Source organism: Phytophthora sojae (genome assembly GCF_000149755.1).
Source record: "Phytophthora sojae unplaced genomic scaffold PHYSOscaffold_9, whole genome shotgun sequence".
NCBI lineage: Eukaryota > Oomycota > Peronosporomycetes > Peronosporales > Peronosporaceae > Phytophthora > Phytophthora sojae.
Window position 1 is genome coordinate 1208906 of NW_009258123.1, and position 14179 is coordinate 1223084.

Below are 14179 nucleotides of genomic sequence, written 5' to 3' on the forward strand. Positions count from 1 at the left end.
GCTTCCCAACATCGTGCTGATTGCGCCCGTGGTGTTCCCGAACGACTTCTTTTCGCTGTATGCAGCCAAGGACAAGCGGATGATCCGACGACCGTATTTGCTGTTCTGTGAGATGATCGTGACAGCTCAGCTGGGTTTTATGATGTACGTGGCCGTGAACCAGTTACTGAATGTGCCCGTGATTGTCGAGTGCCATTCGGAGCTACAGCCACGGCAGATTGTACTGTTTTACTCGGCGACGGTGGTTTGGCTGGTGCTGCTCCGCCAGATTGTGGTTTTCTGCCGGTTTTTGACGCATTTGAAGCTTCAGGCGGATAGTTCCAACGACTCCTCGCACACGTCTGCATTTGGCAAGTGGTTTATAGCATTGAAAGCGCTGCCGCTTAGGAGTGAACGTACCCGACTGAGGAAGGACTTCAAGAAGCTGCTGTACCGTGCCGTGGCCCGTGGTGATGTTCTCACGGTGGAGACACTTCTCTCTGAGATGCAGTCGAAATACAAGATTGACCGCATTCAGGACCTGTACAACCCGCCGGTGCTGTGGTTTTACGCTTTCGCAAAGTCAAGGAAAAACCCGCTGCATATTGCAGTCAAGCGAGGCAATATCAGGATTGTCGAGTTGCTGCTGGAGCGTGGGATCGACGTCAACGTACTTGACAAAGTGGTGCGCGTGAACTTCAACGTTGGGCTGGTATTCAAAATTATCAGTCGCATACTGGTACGGTAGAATGCTCTTTAATTATCGGTATGTACACGAGGTGGATTTACTCACGTTTTCCGTGTGTTGCAGGTACGAACTCAAGATGGTCTCCGATCACCTCTTAAGGCACTTTTGTGTTCAGTGTTACTCCCTCCGCTCCACGGTGCAGTTGCGGAAGGCTACGTTGATATCGTTCGTCTACTTATTAATAAGGGAGCTGACGTGAATGCGCTGCCTCGGGCATCGTTCTACTACCCAGCAGCCGTTCTACCGCCCATATTTGTGACCGATGATCCTCAGGTGCTGCGCTTGCTGGTAGCAAATGGTGCCAACTTCCTGAAAGTTGCCTCGGTATCACTGACAGGGTTGGTTAGGACATACGCAACGCCGTTGCAGCAGAGCACGTTCACACTGAGATCAGACTTAAGCGACTATTTGCTGGATTGCGGCGGCGATGTTGCGCTGACCCCGCTCCACGAGGCCGCAGCGACCGACAACATTGGGAAGATCAAGTGGCTGCTCGCTCGTGGTATCCACGTTGACACCCTTGGCGAGCGCGTGGAAGGTGTGCATCGTCGAACGCCGTTGCATTGGGCCGCGGTTGTCGGCAAGGTTCAAGCTGCGAAAATGTTGCTTGTGAAAGGAGCGAACCCGAACGCAAAAGATCGTGATGGCCGCACGCCGTTGCACTGGGCGGCTAGAAACAATCACCACGAGGTGGTCTCCTTGCTGCTCGCTTACAACGCCAAAGCGGATGCTGAAGATGATGAGGGTATTCCGGTTGTGTGTTTCGCTGCGGAAGCTGAAGGCGTCGACTCGTCCATATTCTCCAGTTTGGTGGCTGCAGGGGCTAGCCTCCGTACACAGGTATCGGGTGGAAATACGGCACTTCACATCGCGCTGCAGCGTGAGAACAGGCAGACGGCTGTGTCGCTGATCAAGTGCGGATCCAGCATGATGATCACAAATGATGTTGGCAAGCGAGCTGTGGACTGCACGACGTCAACTGAATTGCAATTTTTGCTGAAGAAAGAGGCTGGAACTCGCAAGATCATGATTTCGTACACGCATACGCACGCTCAGTTTGCTCAGAAAGTTCGCGAACACTTGGAAAGCCAGGAACAGCTTACCTGCTGGATGGATACGATGGACCCAAGCGGTATTGGCGGCGGTGCAGTTTGGCGAGAGGAGATTGCGCGTGGTATCAACAACTGCTCTCTCGTTCTTAGTATCGTGTGTGATGGCTACACCAAGTCTGAGTGGTGTCTGAAGGAGCTAGCACTCGCCAAGCAGCTCCGCAAACCAGGTACTGTTGATCGCATTCGTTGAGTGGAATTTATTTCGTTCATAAGTTAACACTGCTGTTTTGTGTTATAGTTTTAGGCCTAATCGTAGAAGAGGACCACCCAGCATCAATGGCAGCGCTGGAGGTACGTTCGGAAGTGCCGGCTCTGTGTTGTTGCGTGATATCTTATGAATGTGGGGTTACATGTGTGCAGTCGCTCATTCCATACAAGAACCGGATTCCATTTAATGACTTCATCGTTGCGAGGCGGCAGGAGAGTCCCCGAGCGGTGGTGTTCGACATTGATGAGGCTGCGTTTGCCAGGAGATGGCAAGTAACGCGTCCACTCATGATTTCTGTCATGAAAGATGGGCGGCACCTTGACAAGGAAGAGCGTGAAAACGTGGCCTCCATTATTCCACACCGAAGAAAACGCCATCAACGCGTTACAGCGTCCGCCGCGACTAGATCAAGGGATGACGCTGACGAAGGAAGTCCGACAAACGAACAAATGGGTACTGCTTTGGCTGATGATCAGAAACCAGTCCTCATTTATTCACCACTCGGTGCTGCGAGCTCTCTGCGGGTACGTGTGAAGACGGATCTGGAAGGTTTTGGTTTTCCGTGCCGCGATCTGGATGAAAGCCACCTGGTCGAGCAGATGAATACCTGCCGGGGTGTGGTAATGCTGGTCGAAGTTCCGCCATCCTCCGGAGATAAGGGATCCGATGAAGCGAAGGCAAATAAGCTGGTCAGGAAGCAGCTCATCGCCTCAATGACCCGAATTGTCACCGCAGCCCAGACAGTGCATCCGAGGAAGAGCGTGTACCCTGTCATCGTCCAGAATAATTTCCTAGACCTCAGCAAGATGTACACTCTTGCGCGCTCCGAGTTGTTTTATTTTGTGGATGGCGGTGGATGGTCTCGCAGTGTTGGGCGTCTCGTGGATCACCTCCGACTTAAGCAAGAACGGACCAGCACAGCCAGCGGGGTTAACATATTGGCTGGCACCTAGTGCATAGCCAGCAACTCAGATCATAAGCGCTGTCGTTTCGGGTCACTGAAAGGCCGCGTCCGTTTCGTGTGACGAAAAACTATTGTCACGCTTTGGACGTGTGCATGTGGTGAATGAAGACCGAGCTGTCCGTGGTGAAGCAATCACCGGTACTCTTCTTCACAGGACCTCATGACCATACAGTGACGACAACCCGAGGCTTGCTGACAGCGCAACGAATGCTGATTGCAGCATGGCTTGGCGTAGGCATGGTGCCGTTTATCTTGCAAACACGAAGCTTTCTCAAATTCGTCACACCTCACAAGATCACCGAGGCACTTGTGGCACCTCCAGGCGCAGAGAGAGAAACGACGAATCTAACCGAGCTGTGCCCTGCGACTGGATTTCTGATGTCTCGAGTGTGGTGGAATGTGGAGCCAACGCACTGCTACAAAGTCGAGGACGGGTGGATATGTCACGTCGTGGTTCCTCAGTATAATCTGCATGGTGGTTATCGTGTGGGAGGGTCGAAAGCCACTCCATTTCATACGACGCCACGCAGCTGTGCAAATGACAGCTACGCTTTCGAGAACTACCTCTACCATGGACGTTTTGGTTACTACTCGTTCTATGAGGAAGCAGAAGGCACTTACTGTGCCTTGGACAGAACAGGATACGCCGTTGCTAATGCGCTTGGGACCTACGATATAAATGGGTGGTTTCTCGCGCAAGACGGGGGAAGCAAAGGCTACCGTAGGTCATACTGGTATGGTTCGGTCGGCTCGCTATTGATATTATACCGCTTTTTGGTACTGCGTCGAAGCTACATTGCGTGCAAGCGGTGCGGACGAATGTGTGACAAGATGGGCCAGAGTCTTCCGAGAAAGCCCGCCATGGTGTTCGTCCACGAAAATCTACGACTGTCGGCTCATGGCGCAAGAAATTACCAAAGGTTTCTGTTGCTGTATCTACTGATCGAGGGCTTGATGAGCGACCTGTTCTTGCTGATCGCGCACGATGGTTTATCACTGAGATACAGTACATCTCAATCGGATACAATTTGTCCGGAATGCTTCTGATGGTGTGGGAAATCATCGAGAATATGCGATGGCTGGGTGAAAGGAAGCGGATGATGATTAAACGCTTACTCTACAGCTACGAATCGTCACTCCTGGGCGAGGTTCTCAGTGCAGCAGTTCAAAAGCATTTTCTCGTTGCGCTCAATAGATCGGATTTGCAGGAGTCACGACCAACCGCTTTGGCAGTGTCCTACTACGTGTGGAGTTTGCTGTGGCACACGATTTACGTCATGATGTTGATTGGCTTCATTGTATGTGTTCGTGTGATTTGTGCGGTGGCGTACGTGCTGTCGACAAATCGCACGTTAACGATATTCACGAGGCCGTGTTGCATTGATACCGTGTTGGGTCCTCGCTGCAGAATGATTATGCTGGAAAGTTACCGTGTGGAAGGTGAACGGCTCTTTTACAAGGCAGAAGCGCTGAAGGCGTTTGGCATGCTGAAGATGGAGGAGGAAGATGGCGCAGAATTTCTTGTTGTCTACACGTTGCACTGGATCGGAGTCCCACGTGATAACCTGGTTGTAATCGGTAGCGTCTCAGGAAGGCGGGTGCAACCATGTCGCGAACGTGCTTGCGCAGAAGCAGTCAGATTTTTCAGTCGCAGTTTGGGTGGAGCGCCTGGTCAGCGTGAGAGCAGTCGTGTCTTGTTCGTTCATAGAAGTACACACGTTGCACCAGCTCCATTGGGTGTTGTGCCAGCGCCTTGAAGCTCGTAGTTTTGGCGTTGGTTCATCACGCGGAGAAGCGTCTATTGTTATCCAGCAGTTTTGATGTCCGATCAAGTGCGGCGAATATTTAGACGCCTTGCGTACGACTTGTCAATGGACATCCTGCAGCCAAGCCCAGTCCATCATACTGCTCAAGCCTATCACGATGATGCAGGGGAGAGTTCACTGCGTTGAGTGTGGTCCTAACAAGTCGTCGTTTGAGCCGCGAGCTAGTACATGTGCAGGACTTATTCAGTCGGTTACTACAACGCGAAAACTATTGGCGGCCTGGCTGTTTCTCGGCATGTTGCCGTTCATTCTACAAGCTCGGAGCTTCTTAAGATTTGCGACGCCCCACAGAATCCCCAACGCTCTCTTCATTCCGGAAGCATCAGCTGAATCGATCATGAATTTAACGACGTTGTGTCCTACGAGGGAAATTCATATGGGCCAAACGCTGTGGAATATCGAAACTACGCACTACTACTCCATTGGCAATCGGAGACTTTGCCATTTCGTGGCACCTCAGTACAATACGCACGGGAATTTTTGGATGAGGACCACCATGGTTGCGCCATTTTCCACTGCACCGGCAAGTTGTGCCGATGATAGTGTGCCGTTCGAAATGTTCCTCTACCACGGCAGCATCGGATACTTGGCGTTCTACGAAGAAGCCGCCGGGACATACTGCAACACACGCAAGATCGCTTATGTTCGCGCGCATACCCTGGGGACCATTGATATCAACGGCGCGAAGTTGGCCAAGTACACTGGCAAGCTCGAGTCCAATTTCTCGTATTGGTACTGCGCATTGGGGATCGTTTGGCTTATATTTCGTGCTTTCGTGTTGCGGCGAAGCTATGTTGCTTGCAAGCGCTACGGTCTCAAGTGCGATCAACTGGGTCAAACCCTTTCACGTAGACGGTAACGTAAACGAGAACTTGCGCTTGTCTGCTCATGGGGCAACTAACTACCAGCGAGTCTTCTTGCTGTATTTTCTAGCGGAAGGACTGATGAGTGATTTGTTTCTTCTTGGCGCGAACGATGGCATCTTCACCAGGGTCCAATACATTTCTCTGGGCTACAATTTGTCTGGGCTGCTCCTGCTACTGTTCGAGATGAGAACATGGGATGGATGTCGGAGCGATGGCACTACTTCATCAAACGACTTCTATTCAACTACGAGTCCTCGTTGCTGGGAGAACTGCTAAGTGCCATAGCACAGGAGCGCTATATCACGGTATTGAACCGATCGAGTATGAAAGATACAAGACCCGCCGCACTTGCTGTGTCGTATTACGCCTGGAGTCTGGTTGGCCACGGCGTCTTCATACTATCGTTTATCGCGTTCATCATAGTCCGAGCAGTTTGGGCGGTTTGTTACGTGCGCTGGAGACATGGGTCTTTGTGGAATATCTTCTCCGAGCCATGCTGCGTCGACAGCACGCTTGGCACGCGCAACAAGATGACAATGCTGGATGGATACCTGTGGGAGAACGGCAAACTGAACTACAGAGCAGATGGGCTGAAGGCGTTCGGCTTGCTCAAAACCGAGGAGGAGAATGGCGACGAGTTTCTCGTTCTACGGAAGTTGCATTGGTTCAAGATTCCGGACCATGACTGGATTATTATCGGGACCATACTTCGGCAGTGCACTGTGCTGTGTGATGAGCGATCATGCACTGGCGTAGTGAGCTTTTTCGACCGGGGACTGGGAGGCTGCCATGTTGAGATGGAGAGACGACGTTCAAGCCTTCTTCTAGTCCGCAGCATTTCGTTTAGTGTTTCGCCTTCACCGTAAAGCCGTCGCCCGTGAGTATCCGAGTCGCGTGTACTGAGCGAAGTGATAAATATGGCCGGTCACGCGAATCACCACGGGGGTCTTACTTTAGTTGCCTCACCCCCGGCCGTTTCGACGGGTCAACATTTTTAAAACAACTATTAAAATAGTTCTTGTAGACTCCTTGTTGCCAGGAGTGAGCCAAGGAGCTGGCAGCAGCTAAGAAGAGGACTAAAGTCCACGCGAAACAAGCCCACGAGGATCAGATGGTCTCCTCTGCTGCTGTCCTGACGGCTCAGCAAATGTTGCTGACAGCTTGGTTCGTTGTTGGCATGATGCCGTTGATCCTCCAAATACGAAGCTTTCTCAAGTTCGTGACGCCACACAAGATTACAGAAACTCTCGTAGTTCCGCCAGGGGCTGAACAAGAGACGGCGAATATGTCGGAACTGTGTCCTGCGCTAGGTCTACAAATGGCCCACGTGTGGTGGAACGTCGAGACAACGAACTACTACACATTGGAGCATGGTCGACTGTGCCACTTCGTTTCGCCACAGTACAATTGCCACGGGAACTACGTCGTCGGAACTGACCGAGTGCAAGCTTATCACACTACACCATCTAGCTGTGCGAACGACAGCTACCTGGTTGAGATGTTTTTCTACCACGGCAGCATCGGGTTCTACTCGTATTACGAAGAGGTCACGGGCACGTATTGCACTATAGACCACACGATGTACGGGCTGATCGATGGGCTGGGGACGTTTGACATGAACGGGTGGCTGCTTGCTCAGGACGGTGGCAGCTACGACTATCGCATTTCGTTCTGGTATGGTACCGTCGGCGCGATATGGGTTATTTATCGCGCTCTGGTGTTACGGCGGTGCTATATCGCATGCAAGCGGTATGGGCGACGATGCGACCAGATGCAAGAAACACTGCCCCGAAGGACGGCGATGGTGTTCGTCCACGAGAACATGCGATTGTCTGCGCACGGAGCATCAAACTACCATCGACTTGCGCTCTTGTATCTTCTAGTTGAAGGCGTCATGAGTGATTTGTTCCTGCTCGTCGCAACTGATGGAATATTCGCCTGGTTCCAGTACATCTCGTTCGGCTACAACTTGTCCGGGTTACTGCTGATCCTGTTCGAGTTGGTGGAGAACTTAAAGTGGCTGGGCGAGACCTCTCGACTCTTTATCAAGCGCCTGCTCTTCAGCTACGAGTCGTCGTTGCTAGGAGAGCTTCTGAGTGCGATCGGTCAGTCGTATTTCCTGACGTCCTTGAGCCGTTCAGATTTAAAGGAGTCAGGGCTAGCGGCTCGAGCAGTGTCGTACTACGTGTGGGGATTGGTGGGCCATAGCATCATTGTCGTCGTTCTTATCGGCTTCATCATGGCAGTCCGGATAGTACGAGCCGTCGCATGCGTACGATGGAAGTTTGGCCGTGTTTGGGCCATTTTGACGGCTCCATGCAGCGTCGACACGACTTTCGCCACGCGCAACAAGATGATGCTGCTGTCTGGGTACTGCTGGGACGGCGGCAGGTTGTACTACAAACCCGAGGCGCTCAAAGCCTTTGGATTGTTGAGGATGGAGGAAGAGGATGGCTCCGAGTTCATCGTCCTGCGCAAGCTGCACTGGTTCCAAGTTCCGACTGTAGACCTGATCGTGATCGGAAGTGTGTCCGATGAACACGTAGAGCCTTGTGCCGAACGACCGTGTACTGGTGTGGTGAGCTTGTTCGGCCGCAGCTTAGGTGGCCCTCTTGACCGAAGCAAGGTTTGGTCGCTTCGTGGGAGAAACAAGGTGTCAAGTTCGCCGTCGCTGAGAAGTATCCAAGTCGTGGCATGCACTGAGTAGAGCAGGCTTGACCTATAGAAATTTTCCAAAGCATGACCAAGCACTCTCATACCATGTTTGCCTCAGCAACAACTGGATATGCCTGGGGTCGAGTATATCGTGAGAAGTCAAGTGGGTTATCGGGTGCAGACGCAGCACTGTCGAGTGCAAAAATATCCACGGCTCGTCCGTATTAGCGGGGCCACCTCCAATCCGTTTCAATTCGCCAAGCCTGCTAAATTCTGCTACTACTCAGCGGAAGGAAGATGAAGCAAGTACATGTGCGAGTGCACTGCTCCAATGAAGAACCGGCACGGCGCTTGTCCCTCCATGACCCGGAAGGAAGCACTGTCTTCGTGACTGTGCAGCGCAAGTTAATCTTGGCGTGGTGCGTTGTCGGCTTGGTTCCACTCATCCTTCAAGCGCGGAGCTTCCTGAAATTCGTGACCCCACATAAGATCATGGATAGTCTCGTGGTGCCGGCAGACGCAGAGGCACAGACAGCAAACATGACGGAGCTGTGTCCAGCGCTGGGTCTTCAGATGTCCCAGGTGTGGTGGAATATCGAGACGACGCATTATCACGAGGTGGAGCAGGGGCGACTGTGCCACTTGGTTTCGCCACAGTTCAATTCCCACGGCACCTACCTCATTGGATCCGAGAGAACGGAGGCGTATTACTCCGTACCCGAGAGCTGCGCGAATGACAGCTATCCGTTGAGTATGTACTTTTACCACGGTACAATTGGATTCTACTCATTCTTCGAAGAGGTCGAAGGCACGTACTGCACCAAAGATCATACAATGTACGGGCTTATTGACCAACTCGGCACCTACGATATCAACGGCTCCCTACTCGCTAAGGACGCAGGAAGCCTCGCCAAAAGATGGTCAGCTTGGTACGCTACCGTGGGGTTGGTGTGGATTATCTATCGATTCTGTGTCATCCGCCGAAGCTTCATCGCTTGTATTCGCTATGGCCGCAAGTGTGATCAGTTGGGTGAAAATCTTAATCGAAGAGCGGTGATGGTGTTTGTCCACGAGAATTTGCGACTGTCGGCGCACGGAGCGGCGAATTTCCATCGAATGGTTATCCTGTATCTGCTGATTGAGGGGATTATGAGCGATCTGTTTCTTCTCGTTGCCACTGAAGGGATCTTTTCCTGGTTCCAGTACATTTCGTTCGGGTACAACCTATCGGGTGTGGTGTTGCTGTGCTTTGAGTTGATTGATAACATGGGGCGGCTGCAGGAAAGCGCCCGGCTTGCCATTAAGCGGCTATTCTTCAGCTACGAGTCCGCCTTCGTCGGCGAGCTCCTGGGTGCCATCGGCCAGCCTTACTTCCTCACATCGCTCTGTCGCTCGGATCTGAAGAAGACAGGAGCAACAGCCCGTGCTGTTTCTTACTACTTTTGGGGCTTAGTGGGTCACGCCATCGTCGTCCTTACCATCATCGGCTTCATCCTGCTCGTCCGAGCCCTCCGTGCTGTGTCATTCATGCGATGGAAGTTTGGGCATGTCCGCGCCATTTTGATGACGCCATGCAGCGTCGACACAACTTTCGCCATGCGCAACAAGATGATGATGCTGAATGGGTACTGCTGGGACAGCGGAAAACTGTGTTACAAGCCTGAGGCGCTTAAAGCATTTGGATTACTGAAAATGGAGGAAGAGGACGGCTCGGAGTGCATTGTCTTGCGCAAACTGAACTGGTTCAAAGTGCCGGCGGTCGATTTGGTCGTAATCGGGAGCGTGTCGGGGCAGCGCGTGGAGCCATGCGAGGAACGGCCGTGTACTGGCGTGGTGAGCTTCTTCGATCGCAGCTTAGGCGGCCCTCTAGACCAAAGCATCATGCGCTCCATCCTTGTGAGACACAGGAGTTCGCTGTCGTTGAAGGGTCTCCAGAGCGTCACTAGAAGTATACGTGAAGGTAGAGCAAGCTTCGCACGGTAAAACTTCTCCCTACCTCTATTAGGCACGCTGAACAAATCTATCAACAAAGTTTGGAGCATCGCAGAATTTGAGTGTGTCCGACGGAGACCAACAAGTGTCAAGAGGGATTATCGGTTGCAAGGGTGCAAATATATCCGAGGACTGGACGTTTCAGCTGGGCCATTCCAAGTCGATTCGTCAAAGCTTGCGAATTGGGAGTGAGCGAAAGATGAAGCAAGCACGAGTGCATTGCTTCAATGAAGAACACCCGCGGCATGCGTCCTACCGCGCCCCGAAAGAACCACGGGATTCGTGACTGTGCAGCGCAAGTTGCTCCTGGCGTGATGTGTTGTCGGTCTGGCCCCGCTAATTCTTCAAGTACGAAGCTTCCTGAAATTCGTGACGCCACACAAGATCACCGAGAGTCTCGTGGTGCCAGCAGATGCAGAGCCACTGACTGCGAATATGACGGAATTGTGTCCTGTACTCGGCCTTCAGATGTCGGAAGTGTGGTGGAATCTGGAGCCTACCCACTACTACTGTACAACGTGAAGCAGGGGCGGCTCTGTCATATCGTCTCACCCCAGTACAACTGTCATGGCAATTGTTTGATAGGGGCCGAGAAAACGACAGCATATCACTCTGTGCCTGCGAGCTGCGCTGACGACAGCTACCCTGTGAATCTGTACTTTTACCACGGTACTATTGGATTCTACTCATTCTACGAAGAAGTCGCTGGCACCTACTGTACTAAAGATCGCACCATTTACGGCATCATAGACGAACTTGGCACGGACGACATCAACGGCTGGTTACTCGCTCAAGATCCAGGAAGCTATGGCTACAGGTGGTCCGGTTGGTACGCAACCGTGGGGTCGGTGTGGGTTATCTATCGCGCATTCGTCATCCGCCGAAGTTACGTCGCCTGTAAGCGCTACGGACACAAGTGCGATCAATTGGGCGAAGATTTGGATCGGAAGACAATTATGGTGTTTGTGCACGAGAATATGCGGCTGCCAGCACATGGAACGACGAATTACCATCGAGTGGTTCTCCTGTATCTCCTGGTTGAAGGAATTATGAGCGATCTGTTCCTCCTCGTCGCTACTGAAGGGATATACTCCTGGGTCCAGTACATTTCCTTCGGGTACAACTTGTCCGGCGTGGTGTTGCTGTGCTTTGAGATCGTTGAGAACATGGGCTGGCTGACGGAAACCACCCGGCTCGCCGTTAAACGACTGCTGTTCAGCTACGAGTCCTCTTTAGTCGGCGAACTCTTGAGTGCCATCGGTCAGTCGCATTTCCTCACAGGATTAAGCCACTCCGACTTGAAGAACTCGGGATCAGCAGTGTCTTACTACGTGTGGGGCTTAGTGGGTCATGCCTCCATCGTACTCACCCTCATCGGCTCCATCATGTTCGTCCGGGTAGTGCGTGCTGTAACCTACATGCGCTGGAAACACGGGGTTTGGTGGAGTATCTTCACTGCCCCATGCTGTGTGGATACTACGCTCGGGATGCTCAACAAGATGAAGATGCTGAGGGGTTACGAGTGGAAAGGTGGGAACTCTACTACACTCCTACCGCGTTGAAAGCCTTTGGGATTCTCGAGATGGTTGAGGAGGATGGCACTGAATTCCTGGTCTTGCGCAAACTGCATTGGTTGACGATCCCGGCGAATGATTTGGTTGTGATTGGAGTCGTGACAGGGCAGCTTGTCGAGCCGTGCATTGAACGACCGTGTCTGGGCGTGGTGACCAGACGACTGCGCTAGCAACAGTTACCCCTTCGAATTGTTCTTTTACCACGGCAGTATTGGGTACTATTCCTTCTACGACGAGCTAGTTGGCACGTATTGTACTAAGGACGGAACTGCGTATACTCACGTCGCTGGGGTTGGCACCTTCGACATAAATGGAGCGGATCTAGCTCACGATCTTGGTAGTGACGGCTACAGATGGTCCTACTGGTACACTATCGCTGGCGCTTGCTGGCTCGTGTTTCGTGGCCTCGTATTGCGAAGATGCTATGTCGCATGCAAGCGCTATGGCGTTAGATGCGACCAAATGGGCGTGAAGCTTCAAAGGAAAGCAGCAACCATCTTCGTACACGAAAATTTAAGATTATCAGCACACGGAGCGACGAATTACCATCGAGCGATGGTGTTGTATCTGCTCCTTGAAGGCCTCATGAGCGATTTGTTTCTACTTGCAGCAACGGACGGGTCTTTTGCTTGGATCCAGTACGCCTCTCTAGGCTACAACTTGTCTGGTATACTTCTGGTATTATTTGAGATGATCGAGAGAATGGGCTGGCTTCGTGAAAGCTCGCGGCTTTTTGTGAAGCGGCTGCTCTTCTGCTACGAATCCGCTCTACTGGGAGAGCTTCTGAGTGCAATCGGGCAGCCCACCGTCATCTCGTTGCTCAATCGGTCCGACATGAAGAATACCAGACCGACGGCTGCCGTTGTGTCGTACTACATGTGGAGCTTGGTGGGGTATGGCCTTATTGTTCTCGTCCTTATCGGGTTCATCATGTTCGTTCGAATACTCCGCGCCGTCACCTACGTGCGCTGGAGCCATGGCGGATACGTGATATCTTCTGGACTCCGTGCTGCGTCGACACGGCATTCGGAGCGCGCAACAAGATGACGAAGTTGGCAGGATACCACTGGGAGAGCGGGAAACTCTACTACAAAGCCGACGCCTTGAAACCCTTCGGACTGCTGAAAATGGAGGGGGAGGACGGCAGTCAGTTCCTCGTTATGCACAAAATACGTTGGTTTGACGCACGGGACGAGGATTTAGTGGTGATCGGCGCTGTAGCTGGAGGTCGTGTGGAGCCCTGTGGCGAGCGTCCTTGCTCGGGCGTGGTTGGATTCTTCGACCGTAGCTTGGGAGGCCCGGTTTGCGACGCTGCAAGTCTCCGTTCAGTGGTCATTCGTGTGGGGAATAAAGTTTCACCTTTTGCTCCGAGTTGACTGGGATACTTATGAGGTACGATTCTGCTACGATGCTACGTTGAAGTCGAGGGTCTCGAGACTAAAGCTTCCGAGGGGTTTGTTCCCATGAATACCCGATTGTCAAGACATAGCTGATCTCCTAAAAGGAGTCGATAGCGAATGATTTTTATTTTTTACTGGGAAAGATATTTATTCAACCAGAGCATTTCCAGCTACTTGGGCTTTGTTTTTCCTCCCACTCAGCGGGTTATTACTGGACGGCTTGTACTGCAGAAGCGCATCCGTTTCGTGGTGACTAGTGGATTGTGTCATCGTAGCTATTCCTGACCGATCCCAGAACTTGCCGAGGACTATGGCGCTGGGAAGAGTGCTTTCCGTCCAAGATGGACCTCATGCTCAGATGACGGCACCTGCTCGCTCTAACAGCGTCATGAATTCCAAGCGGAAGCTACTGGCAGCGTGGGCGTTCGTCGGCATTCTCCCTTTCATTTTGCAGATTTCCACGCGCCCTCCAGCGACGGAGCCAATAGCGACCAATCGTCCGCAAACCAGTGCAGTTTGTTTAGAACGAGAAATTCCGTCCCATCTTCCTCCACCGCTTTGAGAAGTCCCAACGATTTTAAGGCCTCCGCGGTGTAGTAAAGCTTCCCATTCTCCCAGCGGTAGCCTGCCAGCTTCGTCATCTTGTTGCGCACTCCATAGGCCGTGTCGACACAACAAGGAGCCCAAAACGTATCACGTGTTCGTCCATGCTTCCACTGCACGTAGGCGGCTGCGCGTAGTAGTCGTACCGATATAATGAACCCGATGAGAACCAGCGCATGTGTTCCGTGTCCCACCAAACTCCACAAGTAATACGATACAGCAAGTGCCACCGGCTTTGTCTGCCTCAAATCC

The 14179-nt window shown here is 52.3% G+C and overlaps 2 protein-coding genes across 2 annotated transcripts; both read left to right on the plus strand.

Moving 5' to 3' along the window:
• Window positions 1-6814: 6814 nt before the first annotated feature.
• PHYSODRAFT_523393 (hypothetical protein) lies at window positions 6815-8410 on the plus strand (the record flags this gene model as incomplete). Its single annotated transcript, XM_009536362.1, has 1 exon — window positions 6815-8410. The coding sequence occupies one exon, from the start codon at window positions 6815-6817 to the stop codon at window positions 8408-8410; it is 1596 nt and encodes a 531-aa protein (XP_009534657.1).
• Window positions 8411-8655: 245 nt separating this feature from the next.
• PHYSODRAFT_522408 (hypothetical protein) lies at window positions 8656-10341 on the plus strand (the record flags this gene model as incomplete). The annotated part of the gene is made up of 1 exon (XM_009536363.1): window positions 8656-10341. The coding sequence occupies one exon, from the start codon at window positions 8656-8658 to the stop codon at window positions 10339-10341; it is 1686 nt and encodes a 561-aa protein (XP_009534658.1).
• Window positions 10342-14179: the final 3838 nt, after the last annotated feature.